This window comes from Dermacentor andersoni, chromosome 6 (genome assembly GCF_023375885.2).
Source record: "Dermacentor andersoni chromosome 6, qqDerAnde1_hic_scaffold, whole genome shotgun sequence".
Taxonomy (NCBI): Eukaryota; Metazoa; Arthropoda; class Arachnida; order Ixodida; family Ixodidae; genus Dermacentor; species Dermacentor andersoni.
The window spans coordinates 22,899,586-22,917,387 of NC_092819.1; the positions used below are offsets into that span (position 1 = coordinate 22,899,586).

At 41.4% G+C, this 17,802-nt stretch overlaps 1 protein-coding gene across 2 annotated transcripts in view; it reads left to right on the plus strand.

Moving 5' to 3' along the window:
• LOC126521367 (complex I assembly factor ACAD9, mitochondrial-like) overlaps positions 1-16,234 on the plus strand; it is a 39,996-nt gene extending 23,762 nt beyond the window's left edge. For both annotated transcript variants that reach the window (XM_050170050.3, XM_055065936.2), the window contains exons 9-18: positions 27-102; positions 238-308; positions 836-955; positions 3,678-3,806; positions 4,356-4,435; positions 6,773-6,899; positions 9,684-9,761; positions 10,742-10,870; positions 14,881-14,953; positions 15,956-16,234. In XM_050170050.3, coding sequence (XP_050026007.1) covers positions 27-102; positions 238-308; positions 836-955; positions 3,678-3,806; positions 4,356-4,435; positions 6,773-6,899; positions 9,684-9,761; positions 10,742-10,870; positions 14,881-14,953; positions 15,956-16,056 — 984 coding nt within the window. In that variant the 3' untranslated portion in view covers positions 16,057-16,234. The remainder of the gene's footprint in view (positions 1-26; positions 103-237; positions 309-835; positions 956-3,677; positions 3,807-4,355; positions 4,436-6,772; positions 6,900-9,683; positions 9,762-10,741; positions 10,871-14,880; positions 14,954-15,955) is intronic.
• Positions 16,235-17,802: the final 1,568 nt, after the last annotated feature.

Below are 17,802 nucleotides of genomic sequence, written 5' to 3' on the forward strand. Positions count from 1 at the left end.
CCTTTCTTCCACCTTCTCCCATTTAGGTGGCCATGAATATTCTTAACAATGGGAGGTTTGGAATGGGAGCTGCTTTGGCTGGGGGCCTTAGAGAACTTATTGGTAAGCTTACTCATACCGTGTTTGTAACCAATTTTTGCTGAGATAAGCTGTTACAGGAACTTATTCAAGACTAGCATTGTTCCTTTTGCACTGTACATACACTGATGGCATTGCTGACATCTTTTTCACTTACAGGGTACACCTCAAGGTATGCTGTTGAACGTGTGCAGTTTGAAAAACCCCTGAGCGACTTCGACATGATCAAGGTGACCACCTTTTCCCTAATTAACTTGTAAATAAATGTATTTTCTGAGAACTTTGTTGTAAGGTTTCGAGAAACTATAAGCTAACCATAACATGCAACTTTTGTCACATTTCATTGAATTGAGAGGGTATTTTAGTTGGCAGCAATCTTAAATTTCTTGGCATAAGGGTCCACAGTAGTGAAGGCGGTGAAGTGGCCCTTAGTGTGAATGAGTTAGTAAATATTATGAGTTGGTATTTGTCTTCGTCTCCATTCTTGTAATCATGTTTTTTTCTTTTCTCACTAACTATAGTTAGTGAGGATTACTGCTGCATGAAAATGCAGCAAATTTAAGGAAAGGATCAATGCAGGGCATAGCACTTATGATTCTAAATAGCACAACCCATTCATGATAAAACTGAGTGGCAGAAGATATTTTTGACATGAAAAAAAAGTGTAATCAAGGTTTCTGTTTGCGTAAGGTAAGGTCAGGTAAGTGAAGGGCTTGCGGTGTCTGCACTTTCAAGACTTCTGCTGTGTTCATTACAGGACAAGATCTACAGGATGACAAGCTTGGCATATGCAATAGAAAGCATGGTGTACGTTGCATCTGCCATCATCGATGTTGTTGAGGAGCCTGACTGTGCACTGGAGTGTGCCATAGTAAAGGTAACTTCTCACTTTGTGCTGTTTTTCTTGGAATGAAATGCTTAGGTGGTGGGTTCTTTACTTTTTCCTATTGGTTGTCAGAAATATCTTGAATGTGGGCTGGTCTCTGTAATGCAGCCTCTGGGATAAGCTTTGAATGCCGCCTTGCATGTGTCAGAAGTGTATGATAGCCCATAGCATGCACCAATGCACATTGTTTGCCTACATTTAAACGAACCTATAGAAAACAGTAGTGCAGTCGACTTCCATTAATTCAACCTGATGAAACTAATCTAATTAAATAAGTTGAAAATAAAAGCATCAAAACACACTGCTGATTCATTTGGCAGTATTTACCCGACTCTAACCCACCCCCGAATCAAACGTGCGCATGCTTACACTGTGTCCAAAGTAGAAAACTAACATAGAGATAACATTAAAGGTCCTAAATAAAACAGAAATGTAATGCGCACCCTATCTTGTTGCAAGAAAAATGGGCAAAAATGTGTTGCATAGTGGCGGTCGGCTTCCTAAAGTCTCACTGCAATACACCCAGCGGCAAAACATACGACAGCCGCAAACACGGTGTTCCGCCCAATTTTCCTGGAAAAAGAAAGTGCGCATTAGAATCATGTAAATACCGTCATAAGACATTGCAAGCTACTGCTTGAAAATCTTCTAGGACACCACAAAAATAGGTGTTTTTGACGAGAGATATTGTATGTTTAACATATTCAATGTCCCCTAAGCTCTGCCCAGATAGACACTGCCAATAAAAACGTTGCTATTTGGGTCACCATTAGGGGTCAAGCGTCTGCGTGCTGACTTGTCAAGTTCGAATTGACCAGCAAAGGCCAATTTTAGCATCTAAATAACGAAAGCTTCTTCATCATCATCATCATCAGCCTGCTTACGCCCACTGCAGGGCAAAGGCCTCTCCCACCATGCACGAAAGCTTAGGCCCATGCAAATGCATGGTCACCGGCCAGGATCTTTGGTTGGGATCAGATTAACCGAAAAATCGAAAAAAACTGTAGGCAAATTAATAGAAGTCTACTGTAATGGAAGACGCATTTTCTTGCAGAAAATTCTTATGTCTACACATCCTGGCTAGTTAGTTACTTTGTTAAGCTGAATTCCCTAAAATGCTGAACGGCTTGAGGTGCTCTTGCTTAGCTTCCAATAGATTGAGCATACTAAAATTAAACTGAGCTTCTCATACTACAGATTTAGAAGATTCCTTCATGTTTCTCTCAAGAGGAAGCTTTAGCATGGGCTCAACTCTGATGCAACCTATCCAAATACATGTAAAACCTAGAAATGCTTTTCTGACATAACCCCTGGGCCAATTTTAATGATATGTGTTGCATTGCAGAGAGAAATTTAAGTTCTAGTGACTGGTGAAAGTGGAATATTGATTTAGAACCTGAATTTTTTACAGTGTTGCCAAAATTTGGTAAGGCTGTAAAAAAAAAAAAAAAGGAAGCACAATGTCTTCAAGTTCATAACTCTGCACTGAAAGCAGATATAGCATGTCTGCAAATTCAGACTGTTAGTACACCCAAAGTGAACAAATTTGATGCTTTAATTTATATCACGTGAATTTGTTACCTTGTTTACAAGGGTCTTGCAAAAGTCCGACACATATTAGTTGTGTATCTAAGAGCCATGTATAATACATCAATTTAGTACACTTTAGATGTACTATTAGGTGCAATTTACAGAATTGTGATATCATTTGATTGCAGTAGCAACTGTTTAGACACTCCAGGCACATTTCTGCTGTCGTTGACCCCGTGATGTTCCGTATGAAGTACAAGTGCAATAACATAGTGACCGCGCACTGTATGCTATGTGTGCGAGTGAAAGCGTGCTAGGGTGAGCCGAGGATGAGCCGAGGATGGTGGGTCGATCTGCTCAATCTCGCAAGCACAAGGAGGAAAGTGCGCTGTCTTCCATCGCGTGCAAGGAATGGGGTGTCGTTCTAGTATGGCGGCGGTTGCGTGTGGTGCAGCTGAGCATAGCCGCGTGGACCCTATCTTGAAAGCGATCTGCAATGGGGACGAAGTCTTAAGTGTGCCGAGGGCTGATAGCTTGGTGTGCTCTATGTTCTTGGCACTTAGTTGCGTTGAAGCGAGAGACAGCACGGAGGTAAATTTGCTTGCTGCTGCTGCCGCTGTTCCTCGCACCAGCATATGGACAGCGAGTGTCTGCAGTAATCGAGTGAGATGTGTTTATGTTTGCCTGTGCACGCGACACCATGCTTGTTAATTTAGTTAGCAAGTGAATGGTTGCAAGTTTATACGGTCAACAAGATCACTATTCTTACTTCATATAACTGTCTAATAATTTGCTATCACTACGGATGCTTCGCCTTACAGGCAAAACTGCGACTTTCTTCATTGATGAGTTAGAGTTGTAAATGTAATAGTTTTGATGTTTAAAAATTTGCAATGTGCAACAATTTTTATTTAAAAAATTGACTGTCTAATAAAAACATCTGCTTCCTACAGCCCAGAGATTTACATTTTTTTTTCTTTTAAGTGCAACAAACCTAATCAAATTTGGTGATATGGTTGCCAATAAAAATGATTTCTCCTTTTGCATGTATTTACATAAAAGTCCCCGAGCCAAAGCTTCCTCTTAAGGGGTCTTCTGTTGCTTAATCCTGTACATTGTGAAGTTTGAACTTGCCGTTTCTCCATTTCCTGCCTTTTTTTTTTTCTTCGTGCCTGGCCTGCAGGTGTTCAGCGCAGATGCTGGGCAGTATGTAGTCAACGAGTGCCTTCAGATCCACGGTGGTTCCGGCTTCATGACATCACTTCCCATTGAACAGTACTACCGAGACATAAGAATACTGTCAATCTTTGAGGTGAGCCACTTGTAGCAGTTTTCCTTTTCACTAAACCACATTGTAGTGTGTGGACTGTTAGATTCATTGTGTTTGGGGTCACACAGTTAGTTTTCTCATTATGTATGTGTTGTTGATTGAGCTATGCAAGCACAGCAGTGCTATTAAACAGGAACAAAACCTGCACACAAGCAGTTCGTTCAGTCTTGAATAAGCCAACAAACAGGAAATGCAATGCAATAGCAAAAGCATTATACATAACCTGGGCTAGCTGACTATTTTGCAGTTTGTTCCATCTACTGGGCCCTTCTGCCAATGTAGAGGTTAAGAGCACATTTATTGGTTTATTAGTGCTTACTTCAATCAAAAATTTAGTTCAAGTGCTATGCATATATGTTAAAAAATTTAACTCTGAATTGATAGCTTACTCAAATGCAGTCATCGGCTTAGACTTTTTTGGCCAGGTAGGTACACTGTTCTGTAACCTGCTTGTGTGTGTGGGGGGGAGGGGACGTGAATAGTAGTGTAGAGTCAAACTTGTGCCTTGTTTCTCCCTGGTTCATTGCTCAGGGGACTAATGAGATTCTACGGCTATTTATCGCCCTGATGGGACTGCAGCACACTGGAAAGCAGCTGTCAGAACTCATATTGTGAGTATATATTCTACGATTGCATAATTTATTTTGTATGTGTGCATTTGACTTAGGCAAGTCACAAATGTTATTGCACATTCACTCTGCATGAGATGAGCTCTTTGTATGAAGTTTTTTGACACAAGCATTGTAGCTAGTGTAATGAGCCCTTCATTATCAGATGTAGTTTCTGCCAATATGAAATGGAACACTGAGTTTGTGTTCAAAGCTAGTAACTTTTCTTTTGTGTGCTTCTAATGAAGAAAACTTACATGAGCATGTTTTTCAACAGGACAGCATAACAAACAGCAGTAAGTGATGTTCTGACTTGCTCATTTGCAAGGATCACTGTTTGAACACAGATGAAGTGTCTCCTTTCATATTGGTGGAGAGTGTACATGATGTAGGTAGTGAACTATGAAGCTGTCACAAGTGCTTGTTGATTTGGAACCTACGATGGTGCCCTATAGATATGGGGTTGATTGTGAGCAGCGGGCTCAACCTGATGGTTGCCGTTCGAGCTGTCAGTATCATTGTCATGTTTGCAGAGTTGTACTCTCTCGTACATAGATTAGTTTTCCCCACGAGAGTGATATACGTTTAATACCTGTGTACACACACTTGGCGTTTCCTCATGATTATACAGTAGAACTTGAATGTAATAAACACGGACATAACAAAGTGAATCTAAAATTTGCCAAATTTATTTTGGTGATATTAGCGTCTATGCTTACATTGGACATCACAAAGGTATATTTTCAAGTCGACTGTGACATTGTTACAACAAGGTATGACTGTGTCTTCTTCAGGCAATTTACAATTACAAGTACAATTTTTACTGCCTCGAAGTCAGAAGCACAAATGAATACAATGACATTTAATAAATATTGCACAATATTGGAACACGTCTGGCTTTTGAGTCAGTATGGAAATGATAAGTAGTACTTGGATTTGTGATTTGTCTAGACATCTTTTTTGCTTCGAAGAAACTAGTGGATTCCTTTATTAACTTTGTTACTAAAGATTCAATATTTGGCAATAGTTTGTTTTATTTAGTATCTCATTTCTGTCGTTCAATGACCTTTATAACATTACAAGCACATACAGTTGCTTAGAATATTAACTCCTTCAAGCGCTGTGCGCACAATTGTACACTCCAAAATAGTGCATCAAAAGCAAAAGCACCTAATTTAATGATAACATTTGAAATGTGTCGCATGTGTCTTGAAACATTACTGACTGGATGTATGGTGCAAGTTTGAATAACATGCATAAACTGTTTTACTAAAACAAGTTGCGAGGTAGACTGCTTGGTGTTTGCTTGTGGGATCTCAAGCATGCTCTTGGGGAAAAGAAACGACAACACAGTATTGGAAACTAACAAAAGGGCATTCATTGCACCTTTTATACACCACTGTCAGCTGGCTGAATTACAAGTAATGGAACACGCCGATCGAACCTGACGAATTAAGGAAGTCCGACTCATCACTGCAGGATGTCGAGCGAGTAGTGTTCGCCCCATGCTGAACACCAATGCCTAAGTCCTTTGCACGACAGTACTGCGGAGTGCCCCATCGAGCGCACACACTGTCCATCCACGCGTGCCGAGTTGTCATAGTTACAGAGGAGGAGGCTTGGCTAGTTCCTATTGCGCCCAAGTATCCCAGGTCGCATTAGCAGCAGAACGCTCGCGCCATCTCTCATACTACTGCGCAACTACCGACTACCCGTGCTGCACGTTGTATGCAAGAAAAGATTCCAGGAGACATGAGAGTCATGCAGGGAAAACATCAGGGGACGTGAGAGAGTCGAGCGCCCCTACGCGACCTGTAGAGGGTTCTTAAACTTGACAAAACTCAATGAATGAAATTGAAAATTCCTAATCCTTTCTGCAACTCTTCTCTTTAAATTATTCTGAATATACAAGAAATGTGGTCAAACTAAATTTCAAATAAGGAATTGGCATCGGAAGGGATTAACGAAAGAAAAGAGAACTTTACACACGGTAAACGTTGTGAACCAAACATCTAAACTTAGCAGAGAGCATACTCAGGAGTGTTTTGTAATGCTGTGATGCACTAAAAGTTACATAATGAAATTAACTGTCACCCATAACAATCAACTGTTTCAAAGAAGTGGAGGTTAGCGTGCAACACTATTTATCATGATGAACAATAAAAGAAGCTGCAATGTCCTTCTCAATCAGTTTACACCAAGTAATAAAAAAAGTTTATGTTCTATCCTGGACTTTGATGGTGGCTGAACATTCACAGTACTGGATTTCCATCCAGTAATCATAGTCTTGAAACTTCATGCCACAAAATAGTCTCCCACTCTGCTTGATTTGAAATTCAGGAAAATGAGGAATCCTCTGGCCAATCCACTAACAGCATTACAGAAATTGTGGGAGCGCCGTCGTGATGCTGCTGACAACCCAGTATGCGACTTGGACCTTCACACTGCTCTGCATCCGTCCTTGATGGTAAGCCACTGATACCATGCTGTGTTGCCTCTGCCATGCATCAGAAAAATCATGTGGGGGGGGCATGGTTGCACTTTCGAGCCAAATTTAGCCACTTAAAGGGCCCCTCACCAGGTTTGGGCATTGCAAAGTGAAAAACTCTGCACATAGATCATGCAGTGGCAGTTGTGTCTGTAAAGTAGCAGAATGAGAATCAGAATCGGTTTTAATGTGATGATTAGAAAAATTACAGGATGTTAATTATACAGAAGGAGGTCCCGAAATCAAAGACTGCAATGGGACCTCCTTTACAAACTAAACACAATAAAACACAGATTACAACAGTTTCAACAAATCGTTAACAGGGAGGAAGGAATTACAGGTTTGAGCATAAATAGCATAATTGAAGAATTAAATGTGCATAAATAAGAGTCATATAAGAAAGCCCTGTTGCATAATCTCTTTGAACACTAATAAATTAACAGTGTAAATGACATGACGTGCACAGCATAATTTGCAAACTAAAACAGTAGCCCATGCACCCTTCCTCTCAAGGTCACACACACTAATGCCTCTACACAAGACGCACTGCCTGTAACGTGACCTATTATAGCATGTGACTTCGATGAAACATCCGATGTTGAACATGCGATACCACGATTGGGAGTACACTGCACAGCAAAGCGAGGAAGAGAAGAAAGGAAAAGGAGGCAGGACTCGCAATGTTAATATGACTTGGTCCCTCAACCGTGGTATGGGAGGCTACACGGAAGAAATGTCGCTTGCAAGTGTTAGTTGAGGCAGATGGAGAAAGTGTCTAGGTTGGTAGTGAAGCTCATCTGTTGGCAGCATGGCAATGAAACATTTCAATTTGTTCTATCTCCTCTAACAATGAACCTGCCTGAAAAAATTGTTGCTGTAAAACCCGCCATAGATTGTGGAACTACAACTCCCAGTGCAACGATGATGAGGATGATTTATTGGCATCCCCTTTGAAACAGGGCGGTGACAAATAGTCACCTAGCTTGCTTGAGTTAATCAGGTATGCTATACATGCTTTTCATTCTTGCACTTTTTATATATCTCCTTAATCTTTTTTTCTCTTCATCAAAACTTCTCTACCTACCTTGTACTACCACCTGTGCCTGTAAAGGATCCAGTTGTATCAAGCTGTTCCTTGCTTTTTTTCCACAAATACTCTAAATGTCTCTTGCTTGTCTCGACTGCTGACCAATTGATGCTTCAGTTCACTTTAAATCCAAGCGCTTCTGGAAGGTGTATGTTACCTACAATTTCACTGGGTTTTGCGTTTTCTTAGGATGTACTGAATGGTCTCTAGATCTCTGTTGCAGCAGACATGTGCTTCATTTTGTTGCAAATATTTGCTCTGGTATGTTTTTGTCCATAAGCAACCAGCTTGAGCCTCAAATAGCGAGGCACTGCCCATTGTGTTATTGTACAGATTTTCCCTCTGATTTCTTTCTGATCTTTCTGGTCCATGGTTTTCTTTGTTTTCATTCTTTGCATCCACTTCAATGACTCTGTTTCTCTCTCTTTTTGATGACTGCTGGTTGTCTATTTACACTGCGTACTTGGTTGCCTGCTTTATTGACCTCTTCCTCCATTCCAAATTGGTGTATAGCCAAATTTATCAGTGGGACATTCTTAGGGAGCCTTTACGGTGAACAGCGAAAAAACCACCAATTTGACAAAAAAAGAATGGTTGTATCTTCCCAGATAAGCATCAGGACGACACGTGCAAATTGTGCCAGGAAGGACCAGCAACACTCAAACACATGCTGTGGGAGTGCAATGTAGTTATAGGAGGGATGGCAGTTACTCCGGAGACCCTGTCGTCGAGGTGGGTCGCCGCTCTGCGCAGCTCAGACCTCGGAATCCAGATGTGGGCAGTCCATCAAGCCCGTGAGGCGGCGTTGAGGCAGGGCCTTGACGTTCCTCCGTGGGAGACCTGAGCCCGGGTCGCGTTAAACCTTGCCGGACGTACAAGAAAGTTGTATCCATCCATAGAATATTCAAGAAAATAGGTTGAGGAGATGTTTTATAGAGGTCAGATCTGCTAGTCTAAATAAACACTACTATCCATGCTGTCTGCAGTTAACCACTGGTACTATAATAGCGAGGGTACAGATTTTAGCGCAAGAACATGGTGATCATTTGGCCGTGTCTACCATAGCAAGGATGTAATTAGCAGTCTTTGTGAACTGTGGCCTACTGCTGAAGCGTCGGAACTACCTGATGCTGCTAACAATGCATGCAGCTCATAAGTGTTGCATCATTTATGAGAATGTTCGTCCAGGACCTAGTCGTTGCATGCAAGAAACCGTTACTTGTCTCCTTCCTAGAGACCATTTCACATGCTGCAGTTTTGCAGTGTGACATGTAACACTCCTACTCAGATTGCATTGGCTGCTGTTGGCATTGTAATCTGCCATATTCACAATGTTGCTGACCTCGATATCAGTGTGTCTGCGTGGTTTACATGCTTCCTGTGTTGTACTTGCTGATGAAACACAACATGTCCCAGTGTTGAAATAACTTACGTGCACCACATAGTTGAATTCTTATCATCACCATACACATCTGATAAAACCATTCCATGTGTGTGAACTGTCTGGTTGTTTGAAATAACAAACGCCAGACTAACTGCCAGGAGCACAATTAACAAATTAAATTTGTGGGTGTAAATTTTACATTGTGGACAAGCAGGGTGTGTTTTGCAGGTCTCCCATTCTTGATAAGTACTTGATTGACATTGATTGTACCATGAGATTTTTCTTGTTGCAGGGTGGGGCAGACACATTGGAGTATTGCGTCAAACGCCTGAAGTACACAGTAGAAATAGTTTTGCAACGTTATGGAAAGGCAAGTATGCGAAGTGTGACCTTGGTATTTTCCCACTCTCTTCTTATGCTGGCTCAGTTCCTTGATACCTTATGGTATAAAGTTTGTGCAGTGTTCTGATGAGTGCTCCACTCTGAAATTATGAATGCTTAGCTATTTGTCCAAAGCACTTGTGTTGATTTTCCAGCAGTAGTCTTTCGCTGCATTTGATAACCTAGATGGTTTTTAGGGGACGCATTTTGTGTGTAGCTATTAGTATAGGCCCACTCTATTAAGATTATTGAATCTCTCTCATGTTCTTATTTTCTTGCCACAGCAAGTATATCTTGTGCCAAATGTAATTTTTTATCTTTGTTCTGTTCTTTCTGTAAGCATTGATACGCTTCTACAATGCTAATTTTTTGTTGCACTGAAAGGTATTTGAAGGGTACAAGTTTTAGCTTGTTGAATATGCAAGCAGCAATGCTTGCACTGCCTAGTTAGGATCATCTCACCCAAATATGATGAACTAACATTACTTCAAATAATTGATGAGCACGGAACTTTGTTCGAATTAATCGAAGTTGTATAAGATATAGTCCAAAACAAATGTAAGATTTATTCATAAAAATAGGTACAAACAGCCTGGTCATGTGACAAGTGCACTTATACAAGCATATATATATGTACAGTTGGTGTCAAAAATTTGTGGAATGTGGGTTCTTAAAAAAATATTGATTTCAATCTAGTGTTAGCCTGCTGCCTGTAATACAGTACAACACTATGTTTTCATACACTAGTACAGGGCAAGCAGTCAAAGATTGGACGCTGACCACAAAAACTAAATATATGAGACATCTCGGCACTACTACAGAGGCACTAGTACTTGTAGCAAAAATTAAATCCAGGCTGCATACCACTGGGAAATATTCTGCTTCTACAACCCTGCGCCTCATAAGCTTCTAATGCCAGCTGTACACAGCAGTGTGTTTGTTGATGTCAAAACTTGTTCACTGTTGCAGGAAATTATTGAGCAGCAGATGGTTCTGTCCAACTTGGCAGACATGGTGATACACATCTACGCCATGGCATGCGTTCTTGGTCGTGCGTCACGATCGTACTGCATCGGTCTTCCACATGCAGATAAAGAGGCAAGATTCTTTACACCCTCTGTAAATTATGTTTTTGTTGACACAACTTGTACTCTACTGTAGTTCGCAGTGGCAAATATTAAGTATATTCAGATACAGATCCAGGTGAACATGCAACCACTCTGGAAAAATATGACAGATGCAAATACACCAATACTTGTATGTTGTGATATCCTTGTTGCATCAGTGTGCTAATCTGCTTTTCATTATAATCGATCTTGGCCTTTCTGCCAACAATATCAATGCTGTCAAGGTGCTCACTTGGTTACAAGAGCATTCCAATTGCTAGCTAAGGCTGTTTGATGTGCCTGAAGGACTACTGTTACGTGTGACGCACTAACAAAAAACCTGCAGTGGCCATCGTTGTACCTATCGTGGTGGCACAGCGTCAGTGGCATTATACTGCTAAGCACTGGCTCACAGGTTCAATTCCCAGCCATGGCAGTTGCATTCTGATGGGGGCAGAATGCAAAAAAGGGTAGCGTGCTCTATGCTTTTGGTACACATTGAAGGGACAGTAAAAAAACATGCTAAATCACTTTAGATTGATAACCTATATCTTTCAACACTCTATTTTTGTTAGCATAGATTTATTATTTGGTAGAAAAACATGAAGGTCAAAGTTGCAGTTTTTAAATTTCATGCAGAAGCCTAGGCGCTGGTACCTCGGTGTGACATAACAGATTTTAAGGTATATTTTCTTGTTTGGGTGGTTGTGCCTCAGTAAAGGCTCTTGAAACTTGCTTATGGTCAAAGGCTCCTCTTTTGAAAGATGCCAGTCAATCTTTACTGAGAGAAAAACAAAAGAAAGATGAACTATGCCAGCGGAGGTGCCACCCGTCGCGGTAGACCAGTGGCTTTGGAATAGCACTGCTGAGCTTGAGGTTGCTGGTTCAATCCCAGCCACGCTGACCGCATCTTAATAGGGGCGAAATGCAAAAATGCTTATGTAGTTAGATTTAAGTGCACTATAATTAAGGAACTCCAAGTGATCAATATTGATCAGGTGTCCCCTACTATGGCATGCCTCGTAATCTGATAGTGGTTCTGGCTCATGAGAAACTAGGAATTTAAATATTTTAGTAAAAGGTGGTCAAAATCCACGACATCGTGGTAAGCTGGTGCAGGAACTTGAAGGTGGCGGCGCCACCCGTCATTTGTTTTGGTGTCTTTTCTGGCTCGCCAAGCCTCTTTTCACAATAAGACTGGCTTTTTTTCGGTATTGTAGAAGGTTAATTTATAAGTACAGCTCAATTAATTTTTATCATTAGTGTCCCTTTAAAGAACTGACGATGGTCAAAATTAATTTACTGCCCAGCTATGGCATTTCATAGCTCCAATGTCGCTTTGGGGTGCGCAAGACTCCATAAATCAATCAAAGCCATCCTTCAGGGTGAGCCAGTGTGCTAAGCATTGTGTCACATTTATTTCAAAATATCGCCAAACTTCTTCGATGCCTTTGCTGGTCATGAAAGTTTGGCGAAAACTTTGTCACCGACACTGTTCTCCGTTCAGTGGTAATGCATCTATGAGTGGAGGAAGAGGGAGTCAGGTTGGCACACGTCTCCTTTCCTAGTGTGGCCATGGCTGCGCATGAATGTCAGCGTGGCTGAGAGCATGCTCAATGTGCATGCCCTTTTTTTAGAGGTAGTCTGCCACTTGTGCAAAGAGTGGGCATGCCAAGATGGCTTGGCATCACGTGCACTGCCTTCCCATGCATTTAGTACCGGAGGTTGTATAATCTCCAGTTTCAGAGGCGCATTGTAGCGAGATACAGACGAAGCATTCGCTCCACTCTGCCAGCACTTTTCATGACAGCGTTGCCCCACTGTGAGCGGCACTATCAGATGCTGGGCTAGAGTGGACACAAAAGTGTGTCAGGCTTCACTTCGTAGCACCGATATGAAAATGTAGATGCGGCATGAAACGCTGTCTCTCAAATTCAACAAAATTTTCTCATTAAAATTTGTGCTTTCCAATTTCCTGGTAATTCCGAAAGTTTTGCAGTCCCTTTCGTGTAAGAAATTTAAATCAGTGACTGTACTTATTTGTACAAAAGGTTGACTTTCAATTTAACAAAATTTTGATATGATGAAGCAAATTGCCGATTTTACCATTTTCGTTATACAGTATCAAGGTTTCAGTATAATGCAAGGGTACTTTTAAAGTTTTGGCATCTTTGCATTTCAAGCAATGTTTTAAGGGTTCTCTGTCTTTCTAGTTGCATGTCCCTTTTTTTCTTTATTGCATGGAAAGTACTTTTTATATTACATTTGAGTTACTATTGTATGCAGTTTATTACAGTCTGTTTGCCTCTTTTTTGTGGTATTTCCTGTAATGCTTAAAAGGCCTATCACCAGGTTTGGGTATTGCAAGTAAACAAGTGCAGTGCATAGATCACAAGTTGGCGATCGTGTCTACATAGTACGAAATGGCTGCATGCTACTAAAAGGGTTGACATTTCAAAAAGAAGATTGCGCAACCTTCTTCTCATGGAGCTGCGCTTGAACTTCTATACAATACGCACTGTTTGCAATGTCACGAACCATGGCTCATGACTATGGTTAATCACCCAATGCAAAACACAATGCCGTAACTGGAAATGCGCTGCGCAGCAAGGAAGTAGGAGAAAGAAAAATAAAGCAGTTGGGGCTCCTCATGTGAACGTGACGCAGTCCCTCAGCTCCAGTATGGGAGAAGGCAGGGCAGGAACGCCGCTTGCGGATGCTGGTCGATGCAAAGGGGGAGTGTCTCTGTAGATAGTGATGCTTGCCTCCTGGCGGTGTGGTAACAGGACAATTCAATTTCTTCTATCTCCTCTAACAATAAGTGCGCAAAAACTGCTCAAACAAATAAGGGACTACAACAGTGTCAATTACGATGCTATTAATATTAATTAATATTTAATATTAATACTATTAATTAATATGACTAGGGGCTGTGGCCTAGTCAAGCTGTTCTGAAAAACAGCTTTTTGTCACAGTCCTTCTTTCTGTATCATTGACAGAATGAAAATAAAGATTGATTGATGTCACTTATGTCCGATCTAATCTTGAATATGCCTCATCAATCTGGGACCCTGGCCTTGCAACCCTTACCAATAACTTAGAGGCAATGCAGAATCATTCAGCACGTTTTATCCTAAGTAACTACCATCGAACTTCCAGCGTAACTAACATGAAATTGATACTTAATCTGCCCCTGCTTGCAAATAGACTGAAACTATCTCGACTTGTTTGGTTTCACAAGATCTATCATCATAACCATGTTCTTAGGACCCGACTGATTAAACCGCCTAATTTTGTTTAATCTCGACTTGATCACCACCACAAAGTCCATGTCCCTCAACAAAACACTGTAACATACTCGCACTCTTTCCTGCCCAAAACCAGCCTCGACTAGAACCATCTCCCCGCCTCATTAGTTAGCATTATTAACTGTGACCATTTTCGTGAAACTCTTGCCAGCACAATTTAACGCATTCCAGTATTTTTTTCTTTTTTCTGTAAACATGCTCTTTGTCCGTTGGAAACTTCATCTTTTAGTGTCTTAATCGGCTGCAATAGTATTTTCTTGCCGTAATTATTGTGCAAGCCTTGCATGACAGTGTAAATTTTTTCTGTTATTAGAAATTACATTCGTTCCCATTTTTTGAAATTTTCAATTGTGTATGTGCAAATAACTGTATTTATGTTGAATGATTGACCCCTCCCCTCTATAATGCTTGTATGCCTTGAGGGTACAATAAATAAATAAATAAATAAATGAAGCAATTTCAAAAATTGGTTCAGTAAAATGTTCTCTAGACTGGTGCCTTACAACTGCCAGTGTACTATAACCAAAACCTGTTATGGGCTTGGTGAGAGGCCTTTTAAAACATCATCAAGCCAGTTCTCGTCCAGATGACAGTAATGACCCTACAATCAATGAGCACTCCATCATGGTCACTTTGGGCTGTGATAGTTTCCCTTGACTGATGTGTTCCCGTTCACCTCTCTTCTTTTTTTCAGGTTGATCTTGCCCTTTGCTTTTGTCACGATGCAAGAAAAAAGGTGAAAAGCTGTGAAAACGAAATTGACGACGGTGAGTTACATTGGCTCAAATCACTGCATGTTTATTTAGTCTTGAATAGTCTTTGTTTTGCATCTACTTCGCAATTTGCTTACTCTTGTTCTATTTTTTTGTTACACGCACTTACTTGACAGTTGCAGCTGGCCGAGCATGTATTGACAATGGATGAGATTAGAGTCACGGCAAAAACAACAAAATCTTTTTGGAGCATCAACTCATATTGAATGATACAATTTTTGTTGGCGTTCACCGGATGCATAATTGTTGCAATGCAATCTATGAAAAGCTATAAAATGAAAATTTGTGTGTGCCCCACTGGTGTATCACAGTTGCTATCCTCTGAGCACTCTTGTGAAGGAGAAAGGCCACTTGTTCGGAGTTAATGCCACAGCTTCCTATTGGAACTTTTTCATTAAGTAAAACATTGACAACACCATAGTGTGGCATTACAAATGTGGCATTTTTTTACTTTGGAGCACATTTGTGCTGAAAAAGTTGTTGATCTTACGAGTCATCCCACAGTAGATTTGCTTTTGTCTTGGCATGCATTGTACCGATATATATATATATATATATATATATATAAGCAGCAAGCAGTGACACTGTCTTGGCCATTCATTGCCACGACCTAACACCGCTGTTACCCACTTTGGGAATATTGAAAGTGGCGTTGCTACCCATTTTTGATATTTTTCATTTTCTAAGCATTTGGTCCCATTGATAAGTTTTAAATGTATGTTAAAGGATTTAGGGCACCAATATTTAGTTGAGTAATAACCATACAAGGCCAACAAAAGTCATAGCCAAGAAAACACTTGTTACGTAACAAAATTTTATTTAATGTTTGTCCACCCATTTCTGTCTATATTCGTGACCCAGCCTTGAGTAACACATGGTTCAAATTGTAGTTGTTGCTGTGGAATTTGCAGGCATATGTGCATGTCGTCTTATTTCATCAACTCAACTTGCATCTTGGCATCATTGCTATGTTCACCATTCCTTCAATTCTTCCAGAGATGGAAAACTTGCTGCTTCTCAGGAAGCGGCAGATTGCCGACAAGGTGTTTGAGGACAAGGCCTATTTTCCAGTGCATCCGCTGACAAAGAACTATTGATGCAAGGGGTCTAGAACCTCAACACCTCAGCGTATAGACACCTCAACTTGATTGTATAGTCTAGCCATTTTCATTGCTGAACACAGACCCATCATGTTGATTGCGACAATTTTAGGAGAAAAGTCAACTTGTTTTATATCACATACAAAATGAATAAATATTAAGTTGTGTCTGTTGACTGATTGCACAAATGGTCAGGCATGAACGGGCTGAAACACATCTGGGCTGGCCGACACAGGGAAAATGTGTTGGAATGCTTTCGTTGACATGCACTCCCCTATTCGCATCACAATCCATGATCCTTGCAGGTACTTCATCAGGTTTCTGTCTTCAGCCTGTTTCATGGTGCTACTCACCAATTAGCAAGGTCTTGCTTCTATTGAGGCATCAGCATACCATAGGTCGGCGTACTCATTCACGAGTACACAGGCTTTTACTCGCTCCACACCAATTTCACAGGCACGAGATAAGAACATTACCAAGTGTGACCAAGAGTGTGAGTGGACACGAGTGCTGGTTAACCCTTTCGCTGTCACGGACGTACCGGTACGTAATCGCGCTTCCCCCCTACAGTGTCACTGACGTACCGGTACGTTCTCTATCGTGCGTTCAAAATTTCGCGCCTGAGCGCAAAGCTGTCGCTCCGACGAAACTGGCCACGCCATCTGTTACTCTTTCTACAAGTTTGTATATTCGCCCCGACCTGTGTAATACATGTATTGAAGAGTACGGTGCGACTGCCACTCCCCCTTTCTCTTCGCTGAATGGCACGGTGGCTCCGCGTTCGGTGGATCATGCGTCGCGCGCGTGTAGTTATGGGTTCAGGGGTTGTTCTGCCATCTCCGCTGGTTTGAAGGTTTTAATTTTTCTTCTGTTGGTATGTTTGCTACGGCGCGTCAAGTTCAGGCGCACGTGCCGTTGCCTCTCCGAAAAGAGTGACTCGACTGCTGCTTTCGCTCTCTCGCCACACCCTCGCTTCCTACTTGCAGCAGTAAACGTAAAGCCCTTCGAACTTTGTTTAGCCTTTTTCCATCTCCCTCTGTCTTCTTGATCACGCAACGTCCCGTTTCTCTCCGTTGTGCGGGCGACTGAAAGCGCATCCTCCCTGCGCGCGGTTACTTTCGAATGGCTGAACGCGTGGGACCTTTGTTGGCTCATTGGAGCGGTGGCTCAATTCCGATTCAGAATACGAGCCGAGCTCGGATTTGGACTCTGACAGCGTCTCATGCGAGGAAGAGATGAGTTCCGCATCGTCAGATTCGGATGTTGAACGGATGTTAGTCAGGCTGATGATGATGTTGATGTTTACTAACAACAGCTGCAGAACACTGAATGTGCATATTGCATTGACTATGTTATTTGTATACCAATCATAATCAAAAATAAATTGCTATGTTCATTCCCTGAAACCAAGCAGACACTGGGGGTGCGTCACGGCCAGAAAGGTCCGACAGCGAAAGGGTTAATGAGACTATGAACAAAACTCGAGGACAGTGAATGGAAGTTGATGCGGGTATGGAAGTGATTGGGTTCCAGTAAGTGCGAATGGAACAGAGCAAGAGTAGAAGCATGAGTGAGCACCAACCATTACATGGCTTACAAAAATATTGGAGTATTCGCGAGTATTTGCTTATTCTGCTGACCTACATAGCCCACACCGTTTTCATAGTTTCACACTAGAAGAGCACAGCAGGAATTCAATCGTTGTGGGAAGCAGAGCTTTGGAGCATGTTTCAAGGGTCAAAC